The sequence below is a fragment of the Podarcis muralis genome, chromosome 2 (genome assembly GCF_964188315.1).
Source record: "Podarcis muralis chromosome 2, rPodMur119.hap1.1, whole genome shotgun sequence".
Classification (NCBI taxonomy): Eukaryota; Metazoa; Chordata; class Lepidosauria; order Squamata; family Lacertidae; genus Podarcis; species Podarcis muralis.
In genome coordinates, this window is record NC_135656.1 from 77,456,860 (window position 1) to 77,471,863 (window position 15,004).

The window sequence follows — 15,004 nt, forward strand, 5'->3', positions numbered from 1 at the left end:
CAGTGTATTGGAAGAAGCAAAGATCACCAGTGTTGAAGCAATCAACTTCGTTGGACTGGTCATGTTGTGCAGATGTCTCATTATCATCTTCCAAAGCAACTACTCTATTCCAAACTTAAAAATGGAAAGTGTAATGCTGGTGGTCAACAAAAGAGGTTTAAAGACTGTCTCAAGGCAAATCTTTAAAAATGTAGTATAAACACCAACAACTGGGAAACACTGGCCTGTGAGCGCTCCAATTGGAGAACAGTCTTTACCAAAGGTGTCATGGGCTTTGAAGACACCCAAACTCAGGACACAAGGGAGAAACGTGCTAAGAGGAAGGCATGCTTGGCAAATCCACACCGTGATCCACTCCTGCCCGGGAACCAATGTCCCCACTGTGGAAGGACGTGTGGATCCATAATTGGCCTCCACAGTCACTTACGGACTCATTGTTAAAACTGTGTTTATGGAAGACAATCTTACTCAGCTACTAGTGATCACCAAAGAAGAAGACTTTCATTTGTAAAAGAAGCATGCTATTTTCAGCATGAGAATTTTTTTGAGTCCATGACCATTTTTGCATGAATTTCCATGACTATGACATCCGTCTAATTGATCATCATGAATCAGAACCAATGGGTTCCCACCATAGGCGCCGACTCCATGGGGCCTGAGGGGGCCCGAGCCCCCTCAAAAATTTTATTGGGGGGGCTCAGCCCCCCAATAATTTAACAAAATTATTAGTTATATTCAGCGGCGCCCGGCAGAGCAGCCCTCTCGGCCACGGCAGCCCGGCTCTCCCAGCCCCCGGGAGCCTCCTCCCTCGCGCACCCGCAGCGTTCCCGCCCGGGGAGGCGGCGCCCCCAGGAGAGGCGGCGGCAGCAGCAGCAGCCACGCGCGGCCCGGGCTCCCCTCGCCGGCCGCGGGAGCCAAGGCGCGCGACGAGGGCAGCCAAGGAAAGGAGTGCGCGGCCCCGTCCCACCCTCGCCACTCACCCTTATGCAGCGGCCCCGCCCGGCGGGGAACTTAGAAAACTTCCCGGGGCAGGACCCCGGTATGGGCCCCCCCAGTGGCGTACCGTGGGGGGTGCCAGGGGTGCCGGCCGCACCGGGCGCAACATCTGCGGGGGGCGCGAGTCCAGAGGGAAGGGACAAGTTCCTTCCTCCGCCGGGCTCCCCGCCGCCACCGCCAGCCTTGCGCCCTAGCGCGCGCGCGCCCCCCACCGCCGCTGCGGCTGCGCTCCGCAGACTGGCCGTTTTATTTGGCTTTGAAAGCCCAACAGCTGCAAATCAGGCGCTCTCCCCCGACCCGCGCCCAGTGCCTCTCCCCTTTCTCTCCCGCTTCTCCCTTTCCCAAGGAATCCGAGAAGACCTGCGTTTAATGAAACGTGAAGTGTGAAAACTTCCTGAGCTGCAGAGGCGACTCCTTAATGATGTTCCCAGATGTGGCGGGGCTGGAGAATGAGGTGAAGGCGCGCAGAGGCGCCTGCCGGAGAGGGAGAACCTCACCTTGCCGCGGGCACCGCTAGGGCCCGGGTAATGGGGGGGAAAGAGCTCTCCAAGCCGCGCGTAATTACGCACCGCAGAGATTCTGCCCTTGCGATGGGCGGCTTCCACCTCGCTCTGGAAAACAACCCGTCCTTGTTATCTTCTTTTTTTTTTAATTATTATTTCTTTTCGCGCTGGGGACTTGTTTCATGGGGCTGAGGGGAGGGGAAGAGTCCGATCACTTGTTTAGAAAACGAAAAAGCGGGGTGGGGGGGAGGGAAGCAGGCTGCCAGCACCTCCGAGCTATTCCGGTGAAATTCAATTTGCACTGAATTCTAAAGATCCTCTCGCTGATTCTCTTCCAGGCTGTTACGCGCCGCAAAGACAGCTTGGAGGAACAGCCCACAAGGCAAAGCTGAAACTCCTTCCCTACCACAAAAATACTTTGTATTGGACTTTGTGGTTGGAAATAATTTCACTGGGTGCCCACCAGATACCCAAGCGGTTGCAGGGAGAATGGGGCTTTGGTAATCCTGGTCCCTAGTTAATTCTGAGAGGGTGTTTTTCGGTTTCCCATGTGAGGGACAGAAAGGATGAAATTTCCACCCTATCTGACACAGCCTCATAGAATCATAGAGTTGGAATAGACCACAAGGGCCATCGAGTCCAACCCCCTGCCAAGCAGGAAACACCATCAGAGCACTCCTGACATATGGTTGTCAAGCCTCTGCTTAAAGACCTCCAAAGACGGAGACTCCACCACACTCCTTGGCAGCAAATTCCACTGTCGAACAGCTCTTACTGTCAGGAAGTTCTTCCTAATATTTAGGTGGAATCTTCTTTCTTGTAGTTTGGATCCATTGCTCCGTGTCCGCTTCTCTGGAGCAGCAGAAAACAACCTTTCTCCTTCCTCTATATGACATCCTTTTATATATTTGAACATGGCTACCATGTCACCCCTTAACCTCCTCTTCTCCAGGCTAAACATGCCCAGCTCCCTTAGCTGTTCCCAGTGGCGTAGCGTGGGGGGTGCAGGGGGGCCAGCCGCACCAGGCGCAACATCTGGGGGGGGGGCGCTCGCACTCAAGTGCTAAAATCGACGGGTTAGGGGGTGCAAATTACTTGCCTTGCCCCGGGTGCTGACAACCCACGCTACGCCACTGGGCCCCCCCAATATTTTTTACAAGTCTGCGCCCCTGGTTCCCACTATCCCTCAGGCATGGCAGGCACTTGGCTGCAGAACCATTAACTTGGAAGCCTTTTGGCCACTGCTGATGCAACCTATCTGACTGGCTGCAAAGCACATGTGTTTCTTTTGGTTTGGCCTTCATCAGCAAGTGTGTTGTGTCTGTGTGATTGACCAAAGGTGTCTGCAACTTCTGATGGCTATTTGATAAATAAGGGCTCTATGCCTGATACAAGTAGGGAACTGGAGCTACTAATTAGCGGGCAGCAAGTGCATCCGTAGGAAAGTGTGCAAGAGCTATTAAGGTTTCAAAATGCTTAAACAAAGCATGTATTTGAGGAAATCCAGTGACCAGGAAGTATGAGCTCGCATGCTGGGAAGCCTAATTTAAGGCAAAGGCATTTCCTTTTAGGTGGACTATATTAAACTTCAATTGTAAATCTGTTGGTTTGGTAAATATTTTAAACTTGAGATATTAATTACAGTTGGGAACGTTTGAGGAATTTAAACAGCCCCTTCATTTTCCCTTTCTGGCAACTTCAAATGCCGCAATATCATTTTCTTCAACTCCATGGAAATATTGTGTTCAGGAAGTCTACCCACATAAGTGGACATCATCTGGCAGAGGAGATTGTGACAAACCCTGAACCAGAATAGGTTTAAGTCCCTGTGTGCAGCAGCAAAAAATCATTCATCTAGGCTGCTTCAACAGAAGTATAGTGTGCCAATCAAGGGAAGTAATAGTACCATACCTGGAATCTGTGTCCAGTTCTGGGCGCCACAGTTTAAGAAAGATATTGACAAACTGGAACACGTTCAGAGGAGGGCAACCAAGATGATCAAGAATCTGGAAACCCTAGGAGGAACGGTTGAAGGAGCTGGGTCTGTTTATCCTGGAAAAGAGGAAACTGGGAGGAGATATGATAGCTATCTTCAAATATCTAAAGGGCTGTCACATGGAAGAAGGAGCAATCTTGTTTTCTCCTGCTCTGAAGGGCAAGACCTGATGGTTTTGATTCTGCATTTAGCATTGTTGTCTAGTTTGGTCCTGTGACAAAGTTCATTTGGGAATTACTCAGGGTTGCACAACTTGTGTTCCACCAAAACAAATTTAGTTTAGCAGGTAGGCCAGCCACAAAAATTGGGGAGATTTTTGAGCCATTAGTAGGCTATCATACATTGTAGGGGGGCCGTGTTCAGCTTGATGGCAGCTAAAACAATAATTTCACAAATCTCAAGGTGTTCATGAACATGAACCAAGGCTTCAGAGTTAAATGCTTTTTGGCCTGGCTAGTCATTCTGAATGTAATGTCTATCATAAAAGACACACCATGAAATGTTCTTAAAAATACAACAAAGAAGTAATTAGGCAGCATTCCTTTCAAGGTGTGTATAATCTAAATTTATTGTTGTTTTAAATTTTGCAAGTTAATTTAATTCTCCACACTATTTAGGGGGTTCTTGGGAGATTGAGATGCAATACTTCTCCAGAGCATACTGGCAAGTGCCCTAAGAGATGACTTTTACTTGATAAGAGATTCTTAACATGCAGGAAGAGGCTTCCTCGAATGACAAAAACTTTCTCCTAGGTGTGATTCCTTATTGTAGCCCTGCTCATTTGACCTCTCTTCTGTTTTGCTTTCCTCCCCGCCCCTTTTTTTCCTTTTGTCTTGCAGAGTGGATCACTTAAGGAGCCAGAAGCAAACAAAGTCCCACCCCAGCGACCACCTCCTCAAGGTTGTTTACAGTACATTCTCGATTGTAATGGCGTTGCAGTAGGACCAAAACAAGTCCAGGCTACTTAAATTACTAAGACCAAAAGCAAGGGTTAAAGCCAAAAAAAAGAGGAATCAAACAATACCAGTTTTTGTGCAGTTTTTGCATTGTTTAAGTGCTGACCTGGACTGTGTTTTTTCTATGCAGTGTCAACTATACTGTCTGGTTGTTTATCTGTTCATGTTTGTGTTGTAATGCTTACTTACGTTTCTCTGTATAACTTGTGATTCAGGGCTGTTGTCAACAGTGTACAAGAATTGTGCCTCTACCAAGTCAGTGAGACTGTTTATTATGGATGGCTAGACAGGTTTTTCTTTCTTTCAAGTATTCTATATTGTGGGGTAAAAAAGACTAACCAGCCCAGGTTGAAATTTATATACTTTTGCTTAACTCTGTGAGTACGTGCATTATATTTGTTTGGGTTTTTTAAAAAAAAATGTGCATGATTGATGTAGAAAGGTGATTATAATATTTTTCAAGTCTCATTTAATAGTATGTTGAATGAGGCATCATTAACTTTTGAGTTCATACTTATAGGCAGTGCTTTTTGTGGTAAAAGAAAATGAACTCCTGGAATTCTTCTCTTGATAAAAGTGCAGGGGGTACCAGCACAAAATGGCTGCCAAGGGCAGCAAAAAAGAAGTGACAGAATTCTGTACTGGTTTGTACTGTCGCAAAAAAGTACTGCTTGTAGGTAACAAGAAAGACAAGTGCTTTATTTCATTTATTTCCTATGAAATATGAGAGAATTATTTCCAGGAATACATAAATATCCTTTATTTTCAATGCAGATTTTTTTATTTTAAAATCTGCATTAAATTATTAGCCTCAGTGCTATAAAAACGGGCCACTTATGTGCAATATTGATGCAAATGTGAGGGTACTGAATGTATTTAAGTTCAGTGACAAAGGTTCTCTAGTGGTTATGAAGTAGCCATCTGGTCTTGTACAAAACTAAATCAAGTGTGTTTACTAGATATTCCTTATCTACAAAATTCAGGTAAGCTAAGCTGTTTGTTAGAGGAAGTCAACAAGGCCATTAAAAGCCTTGCTAGATTAATCATCACCTTTTCCAAATATTGGGCTAGCCACATGGTTGTTTTTTTAGGATTTAAAAAGTGTGTGGTACATGGACTCAATGTGTGGTTGTTCTGTTCTATATTAGCTGAGGCTATAGCCAAGTAATTAAGATGCAGCTGTCATCTGATCTATCATTCTGAGAGTAAGCAACAGCATATATGAAAGTATATTTAACATATGGCTCAGAACAAGTAAAAAGGTTTAGGCTTAGAAGTTCACATTTATGACTCAAGTGTGTGTAAATAATAAATCAAAGTGACCCGACGGGTTTTACTTTTCCAAACTTTCTTATAGCCATAATTGCTTATGACTGTCACATAACCAATGGCTATGTGCATAATCTTAAAAGCAATATCTAGGCAGGGCAGTTAAACTGTTACGGAAAATCTAGCCTGTAAACGTTAAAAGGTGCACTATTATACTAGCTGTGAGCAAGGCAAAGGATTGTGTTTTGTCAATTAGAATCCCATACTAAGGTAAATAGCAGTCCCTAGGTTAATACAAACAAGCCTGTTTTCTTGTGAAACAATGCCAAGGTCTGAATTTATTTTCCTTGCAAACACTGCCAACAAAATTATAGCTCAGTTACCAAGTGGTTTTATTTGTTCTGTTTTGTTTTTAAATTCAGGCTAGTGAGCTGCAAATTTCACGCTGCTTTTGATGGGAATTTCAGTGTTTGTTGGGCATGCCACTGCGTCCTGCCCGTTTTTAGTCTATTATAGTATCATTCCGCTTTTGTGGTCATTGTTTCTGGTTAGTGATCTCTTGATAACTACACGGATGATTTCGATTGTGTAGAATGAGTGCATCCCCTTCAGCCTCAGGTTCACACACGCCCCTCCTCACCTCCAAATCTCAACCCAAGTGAACAAAACAGCCTCCTGCCCTGAGGTGAAGAAATGAACCTACTGACTGAATGCCATTTAATATCAAGCCATGAGTGTTCTTTTGCATGTAGTAGTCTGAGTATTTACAAATGCTTTTGTGCATTGTTTACGAGCTCTGTGTGTGCGCGTGTGTGTGCGTGTGTGTGTGCACACGTGTGCCTGCAGACCTCAGAGAAAAAGAGCTGCATCCCAGCAGGACTTCAGTGCGTTTATTGCAAAAGGTCTTCGGAGGGCACACACTGGTTACTTCCTGCCACAGATATTAAGCAAGCCAAAATGTCTCTGCATGCTAGCATGCTTAGGTGCAATATTGTGGGGTATAGGGAACTGATATTTTGCAGTCTAGGATTAATGTCCAGGGGGTTGGTGTGTGTTTGGTTTATTTTATTTTTCCCTTTCCTTTTCTTTTTGTAAAAGCTTTTTTATTATTGTTGCTGCCTTTTTGTACCAAACCAGCTGCAAGAAAGTGAGCAAATGCTGAAGTGTGATTGCAGTATATATTTTGTGAAATATCTTGTACAGCTTAATGTGCAATAAAAAAAAGTTACATCTGTCTTCAGTGTATAGTTTCTGGCATATAAGCCTCAATATCTAAATGGAGAGGGGGGGGGGAAGTATTTTCTGCTCAGCAAAGAAAAGCTAAATGAGAATGTTTGTTTTAGGGTACAGAACTGATCCGCCTCAGTAAAGCCTCATTAAAGCCCAGATTCAAAATTCCACCAGTCTCCTGAAAATAGAACCTGTTGATCTTGAACTTACTTCCGAAAAAGACATAAGCCCTATACATGCTGCATGGCATGTTCAGGAAATGTGTGAGTGGTGGGGTTGGAATCATACCTGCTTGCTCCAACTGCGTCCTGCGCATACCCAGTATGGCTTTTTAACAGACCTACATGCATCGAATAGCCAATCTGCATATACAGCTTATTTACATAGAAAGTCAGCTCACAAGCTCTCTGTTGAAATCGGCAGGGCGAGGGGCGGAGCCAGCAAGTATGATCTCAACTCCTCATCTACTTATGAACAGGCGTAGTTTCATTTGAGTGGAAGTGTCTTACTCCTTGAGCTTATAAGTCTGCCCTGTTTGCAGTGCACTGAGGCACACATGGAATTCTTCCTTAAGAGAGTTTCCCCATCGCTTTGCTGAAGAGGTCATTTCTGTGCTTGCACGTGAATGGGAAAGCCCTTGGAAACAAATAGCTGATTAGAATAGCCCGTGGGACTTATCCTAAGTCAGGCCATAGGTGCATCTAGCTCAGCGTTTGTCTACACTGACCAACAGTGGCTGTCTAGTGTTTCAATCAGGTGTTGTTCCCTGGAGATGCCAGGAACTGACTGTGGGACCTTTGGCATGCAACGCATATGCCCTGCCACCGAACCACAATCCCTCCCTAGCCCAGTGGAATTTATCCCCCCCCCCCCCCGCCATATTACCAACATGGGGCATGGCTGATTTTGACGGGAAATGTCTCAGTTCCCCTTGGGCTCATGGAACTAATTTCATGATCCTTTGGTTCCAGGCCAAGGAATTTCATAATGCCAGAGTTGGTGCAATGCTACGCTGTGATATAACAGTGGAGTACTTATCATAAGCATTCATATGTTGGCATAGTAAGTCAAGCTATAAACCCATTTAAATGTACCTCAGAACATTGGACCCTTTAAGATCACTGTGACTAAATTGGTTCCCCTTCAGGTAGTCTAGCTTAACTGGTAGCCTTACAAAGGTGAAGCAGATTGCATCTGGTGAGATATACTCAATGTACTTTCAAGCAGTTCCTGTCTCAGCTGCATACTTAATAAACATGGAGCTACACCGGATTGATATTCTCTGATAATTAAACAGTGGCTACTGCTGTAAGGGCGCATGCTTTGTCTTTTTCAGAAAGGCTCTTTAGGGCCCACTGAGTAGCCACTGCAAGTCTGTGTGCTTCTATATGGCATTTAAATAAGCAAGAACGGCAACAAAAATCCTAACCCCCCCTCCCCTTAGCAAGAAATAGTGTTGTTGGTTTACATTACCATATGCAGAACCATAAAATACAGCTTCCTTCTAGGCATAGCTCCCATTGCAATGGAGCAGTAAAGAAATATTTCTTACCATGGAAGTTCAGAAACAAAATAGAGAAATGTTGCAATGAATGTAGCTTGTAAGTTACCATTGCTAAATTAATACTTTTTTTAGGGCACCTTGGTATCAGTGTGGCACTTCTGCAAGTTACATGGATTTATGGCTAATGGTATCAACAGCAAAGATGTAGCTCGCCTATCCTAGACACGCTGAACTTTATTGGTTCCAAGTTTATATTTGTAAGTGTTAGATATAAGAGCTAGTGCAAAATTACTGATGCATTATGAAGTTTTTCTTGTACTGAACCTAGGGGGCCCAGTGCAACCCCAAGGAATGCAATCACAAAGCCAGGAGCCATTGCAACCACAGCGTGCGTTCCCTCCGGGGCAGTCAGCAAAGCCCTCGAGTTCCCTGCCTCCACGTCCACCGGGCCCTGCAATTCAACCACGTGCTCAGGCCCCAGGTCCTTCAAGCGCTGGGCCACCTGCGGACACAGAGACGAAACCCTCCACAGCTCCACCTCAGAAACCTCCAGCACATCCGCAACTGAAGTAAGGCTTTTCGTTTATTTTCTCCACACTTGTTTCATATGCTTTCCTTTGCCAGTGAGGTTTGAATACAATCTGTACAGATCCCCTGTGGTGTTGTTGTTGTTGTGAGCATGTAACATCTTTGCACCAGGTTGACCTGAAGCAGGGAAATTTCCAACAAAGGCAATAACAGATGTTGAAAAAGCTCTCTGATAATTTGCAATACATGCAGATTTCTGCTGCCACGAGGCCAAATTTGATAATGGGTCATCCTCTGTTTCTGCCCACCAACCAAAAAGGCACTGACTCATTTTTGAATGTGCTGTCTGTAAGTCAGCTGCTGAGGAAAAGAAGGAAGCCTTATCTACTTAAACTTTTAACCTTTCAGCCACTCAAACAACAACAGATTTTCAGTTTAAAAAGGCTGCTCCGAAAGTCCATGATACATTTTTCATCCAATTTTTTCCCAAACGCTCCAAAGCTATATGTAGGCATGTGTAGGGCTGTACCCAGTCAATCCAAATGCAGAAAGAGAAAGACATACTGTGTAAGGCCAGTAACACAGAAAAAGAGGAAATTGGTCCTAGTCAGACATTTGGTACCTTGGACATTTAAACCAATGTGTTCAGTGCCAGTCTGAAAGAGACTCTTCTACTCAAGTAGGGGTTTTTCCTTGGCAGAACCCTGACTGATGGGCACCAACCTACTGAAATGGGCTATTGTTTGTACCAAATGCCTGGATATATAACTGTTGGTGGAGAAAGAAAACCAAGTAATCTGCAGTTACATCCCACAGCTCTGGCCATATTGGAATCTTACATAATGGCAAAGAATCTTTGCCGACACTATGTACAGCAGCAGCAAGGAAACAATAGTATTAACAGCACATACGGTCTTGCCAAATAATGTGCAGACAGATTGCAAACTCAATATATATTTATCTATTATAAAATGCATATCCTGCCTGACGCTATCCAGCTTTCAACAAGAATTAACAACTAACAATAAGCAAATTATGAAATATAATAAATAGCAAATAATTAAAACAATACAATGCAGTGTCCTTAATGCACATGCAATACAAATTCTAAAATGCCTTCAGTTGTGCTTGTAAATATTAAATTCATGATTATTGAACTCTATACTACTGTATATTTTCCCTACAGGGCAAATAGCAGCTGGCAGGACAGGAACTTAAAACATGAAGCAAACACAATCTAAAAAGCCCAACTACAGTTATTAACTTAAAAAATGGAAGAGATCGTGCTCATGGATCTCCCACCTTAATCTCCCCATTAATGAGATTAAGTACAACAGCTTGGATACTAAGAAATGTTAACTCAAGAGGATTCGTGGAAGGATCATGTGCCTCTCTGGAGGTTGGGGGGCTTCCTGTATAGATAATAGCATGATCAGCTGCATATTGTTTTCAAAAAAAACACCCTGAATTTTTGCCTTCTGAAACAAAAGTGGAAGGAACACGGGGGAAATAAAGGATGACAGACATGATTAGCCCATCATGAAGAGCTGTTCCATAAAAAAGTATATGAACAAAAAATGTGGCTATTCTGCAGTAAACACCTACTGTGGAATCATGGAAATGAAAAACAGGGGCAGATGTGAAGGTGGCAGTGGAATCCACATGAATTGTGTCCTCCCCCCCAAAACACTCCTTTCATTATTTTCTGAGACCAGCTTATCTCATTAGAATACACATAGCTAAAGTCTTTGCTATATCAACAGCTGTAATAGCATAAGGAAAATAAACTTGAATGAAATATTGCCTGGAACCTTTCTAATGGAAATAGTAAAATGTTTTATTTCCCTGTTTCATTTTACCTTTATTCTCAAATGAGATTTTTTTTAAAAAAAAAATCCATTATCCAGAGAAAGAGATTTTGAAAGTCTTCACTTGTATCCCAGTCCTAAGTAACTGGGCTAGTGCCATCTGCCTGCCATGCCAGAGTAACACCCCTGGAATTGCCAACATAAACCACAGCTTGGGAAGTTGCCCTCCTAACTGAGATCAGCATGTCCCATCCTAATCCTTTATTTCCTTTGATGGAAAGGTGTTAGGGTCTTTCCTGAACACTTGAAAACTGTATGCATGTGGTGTGCCATTGAGCCTTCCTTGACAGGCTCACAGCCTGAGTCACAGGCTTATTCCCATTCATATTTTAATGTTCAAAATGAAAAAGAAAACATACACAAACTCAAATTGCCAATGGGATTAACTGTACTCTGTGCATTTGGCATGTATGTGCCTTGCATTCTCACCCACATGCTCTTGCTTAACATGTGCGTGCAGGTTATTAGCCCATGAACAAATATTTAATTAGGCCGTTCATTTTTGAGTTGCTAATCAAGTGAAGCCTTGCTTTGCCTTTCCACCGCCTCCTTTCCGTGAACACTAAACCCAAGTACAATGCAAGCGAGAGACAGAACACCACATGCAGCACCGCTTGCTCTGGTTTTCAACAAAGTTTGGGGTTGAAAGCAGACTGGCTATGAATTGTTGCCTTGTGCTGAGACATAGTACAGGAAGCGCAAGCACCCTCACAACCTTTCCCTTCTACTAGCCTTAGATTTTATAGCCTAACTAAAGCCCAACAGTTTTGCTACTGTCCACACTCTACATACAGTACCTGCATTCAGTCAGATCCTATCAAATTAAGAAATATTGTTCCAGGGAAAGTCGCGTTAGGAATACAGAGCTAAACTGAATATATTTGTTCCGAGGTGCCGTTCAGCAGCCATTTTCTGTTGAGCTGGATTATAGAATCATAAAACTGTAGAGTTGGAAAGGGACCATGAGGGTCATCTAGTCCAACTCCCTGAAATCCAGGAATCTTTTGCCTAATGTGGGGCTCAAACCCACGACCCTGAGCTTAAGAGTCGTGTGCTCTACCAGCTGAGATATCCTTACATTGGATGCAATCTATAAAAAGTAAAGCATGTTTAAGGCTGTAATCCTAAACACATTTACTAGGAAGTAAATCCCATTGACAACAATGGGTCTGACTTCTGAGGAAACATGCTTAGAATTGTCCCACACATCCCACTAAAATTAATGTAAACTAAAATTAATTAATTACATTAATTAAAATTAATGTAAACTAAAATTAATTAATGTAAACTAAAATTAATTAAAATTAATTAAGGACTGCACTCCTAACCCTCTGAGAAATAAATGCCACTGAAATGAGTAGAGCAGGTTTCCAAATAAACATGGTTAGGATTAAGCAACAATTCCATTCACTTGAATGGGACTCAAGCACTCATGTCTCCTAGAATGTATGGAGATAATTTTTGGTCCAGAATCTTTTTGTGTGCCCTGATGGACAAAATGATTCGTGTGGATTTCTGTGACGCCTTCCCCTGCAATGTGTTGCGTTCTGTGTGAAATAGCCCAGCACAATTCATATACATTGCCAAACAGCTGGTCATGATGGTCAGGCCTGAGCCTGCATCCATATCTCTGCCCAAAACACATGATCATCAGTGACAAAGCTAACAATGAGAAGGAGATATGGTGGGCAGAGGTCTCTATGTCCTGCTTCCATTGTATGACATGGTAAACAGAATTCTGAGGTATGGCTGTAACAGACAACATGCAATGATGTGCATTTTGCTTTGTTTTTATCTTGCAGCAAATCACAGTCTCTGACCAACGCCTTCAACTTCACTGAGTCATCCTTCTTTCGGTCATCTGTGAACGAGGACGAAGCAAAAGCTGAAACCATCCGAAACTTGAGGAAATCCTTTGCCAGCCTCTTTTCTGATTAGCCATATAATGTTTGGGTTTGTGCGTCTGTAACACATTTCAAAGTTTACCGCCAACATAATTTTGCAAACATAATTTCCTTGTGAATGACCCTCCTTTGCTGTTCCAAGTGTTGTATTAAGCAATATGCTAAACTATTTTTAATAAGGGACTATAATGAGATAGACTTCAGGTATTGGGGGGGGGGGGGACACACCCGGCTTTTTTAAAAAGCCAGAGAGGAAAAGCGATACAGCAGAATGCTTAAAGTCCTCATCAACTGTGATAATGTGGCCTTACCGTGAAATGCACTAGGTCATCACATTGGACTCCCCTGTGTGAAATCATTAGAGCAACACACCATTACATAGTGAGTTTTCTCCAGCATTCAACTCACTGCATGTTTGTTTGTTTGTTTGTTTGTTTGTTTTGTTTGTTTGTTTCAGGTGTTTTGTTCTGCAAGGGTACAGTCTTTAAACCTGCTTTCTTGCCCCCAGATCTTTAGGGTACAGCTTCACAGGGCTGTTTCCTGTTAATCTCCTTCACCTTGTGAGTAACTAAGGCAGTTTTCTACCCCAGCAAGCTTTCCGTCAGATGAATGTATCGTTCTGATATGCTGCTAGGAGCAAACCTTGGAATCAACCATTGTTCTAGAGCTTTGTGTCTATAATATTGTATCCCCATATGTCTGTTAGACAATTTTTTGCAAACTGTTAATGGTAGCCTTTGATTTGTAAAAGACCATGCATGAGCTCATGTTCTCCATAGTTCCATGTTACCTTCCAATAAATGCAAAACCCTTTGCCTGGCAGTAAACACACTTCTGCAGGACTGGTCTGCACTGTAGTGTTGATTTCTCTAACAAACAGCCCAAATTAGATGGCAAAGCATTATTTTTCTCATTGTCAGCCGTACTTATTCATCAGCCAAAAAAAAAAAAAAAAATCTATCTCTGTTTCGCAATACTTGACAGAAACCACACGCTTCTGGACTATACGGTTACATTGCTGAATACTTGATGGTACACATGCACTTCCTGCTCTATGAACCATGGAATATGTTCTACTTAGCACCAGATTATAGGACCACACTATATCGTGATGCACTGTACTCACACACCCTCTACCACTTTCCTTTCGTGCTAATCCCACTGAATTATAGCATGCCTGATTCTTATGCTAGCCATGCTTTGCAAGAAGTAAATGTTTTAAGTTTGCTTGCTCTTGAGAGCATGGGTGCTACTGCCCTGTTCTGTGGTACAGCAGACTTATTCAAACGTACGCCACACCAAGCCAAATGCAGCCCACCAACCATCTCTAGTGGCCTAGAGGGGGTTTGCTGCCTGAGTGTGCTAAAGGGAGGAGAGAACAGTTGTCAAGTACCCAGTAGACTGAAAGCTAGTAGGCTGCATGTGGCTCTGTAGGCTCAGATCTGAGGAGCTATGATAAAAGGAAGAGTCCTTGGGTATCAGCTACCAAATTGTTTTTCCTTCCGTGCAAACTCTCCCTGAGTACATAGTTGCATGGAAAAAGTGATGTGTGGAGCAGAGGCTGTATTTCTGTCATTATAAAGGTGGCAGAAATTACTTCCACAGTTGCATTTATTTTTATTTTTATTTACAAACATATCTAGTTTCATGCTATAGATGTACAGTGGTACCTCGGGTTAAGTACTTAATTTGTTCCGGAGGTCCGTTCTTAACCTGAAACTGTTCTTAACCTGATGCACCACTTTAGCTAATGGGGCTTGCCGCTGTCACCGCGCCACCGGAGCACAATTTCTGTTCTCATCCTGAAGCAAAGTTCTTAACCCGAGGTGCTATTTCTGGGTTAGCGGAGTCTGTAACCTGAAGCGTATGTAACCCGAGGTACCACTGTACTGTACATATCCAAGGACAATACTATGAAGCAAAATCTTCTGAGAAAAGGACCATGTTGACCTATCCCAAGGCTGAGGGTAAGTCTGCCACAGGAAGCAGGACAGGCCTATTTACGCAGAAGTCTTCTCACACTAGAAAAGGGAATCTGTAGCATACTTTTATCCCGAGGGTTAAGCCAGCCCTAGCTGTTCCCCAGTGCCACACTGACATTATTGTTTGTTTGTCTAACTTGGGGTTCTGTTATTTCTAGTGAAAAGTTATTGCTTTTTTAAAAAGGAGGCATCCAGAAATAATAAGATGCAGTGCTTAGTCCCTCAATTTCTCTCTGTTTAATGAATCCAATAGGAGATAGCTTTAGTA

At 43.3% G+C, this 15,004-nt stretch overlaps 1 protein-coding gene across 2 annotated transcripts in view; it reads left to right on the forward strand.

Annotated features, from left to right (window-relative positions):
* The window catches only part of SYN2 (synapsin II), a 151,607-nt gene extending 138,022 nt beyond the window's left edge, over window positions 1-13,585 (forward strand). For both annotated transcript variants that reach the window (XM_077924832.1, XM_028718898.2), the window contains exons 11-13: window positions 4,335-4,395; window positions 8,783-9,023; window positions 12,653-13,585. In XM_077924832.1, the coding sequence (XP_077780958.1) occupies window positions 4,335-4,395; window positions 8,783-9,023; window positions 12,653-12,788 (438 nt within the window). In that variant the 3' untranslated portion in view covers window positions 12,789-13,585. The remainder of the gene's footprint in view (window positions 1-4,334; window positions 4,396-8,782; window positions 9,024-12,652) is intronic.
* Window positions 13,586-15,004: the final 1,419 nt, after the last annotated feature.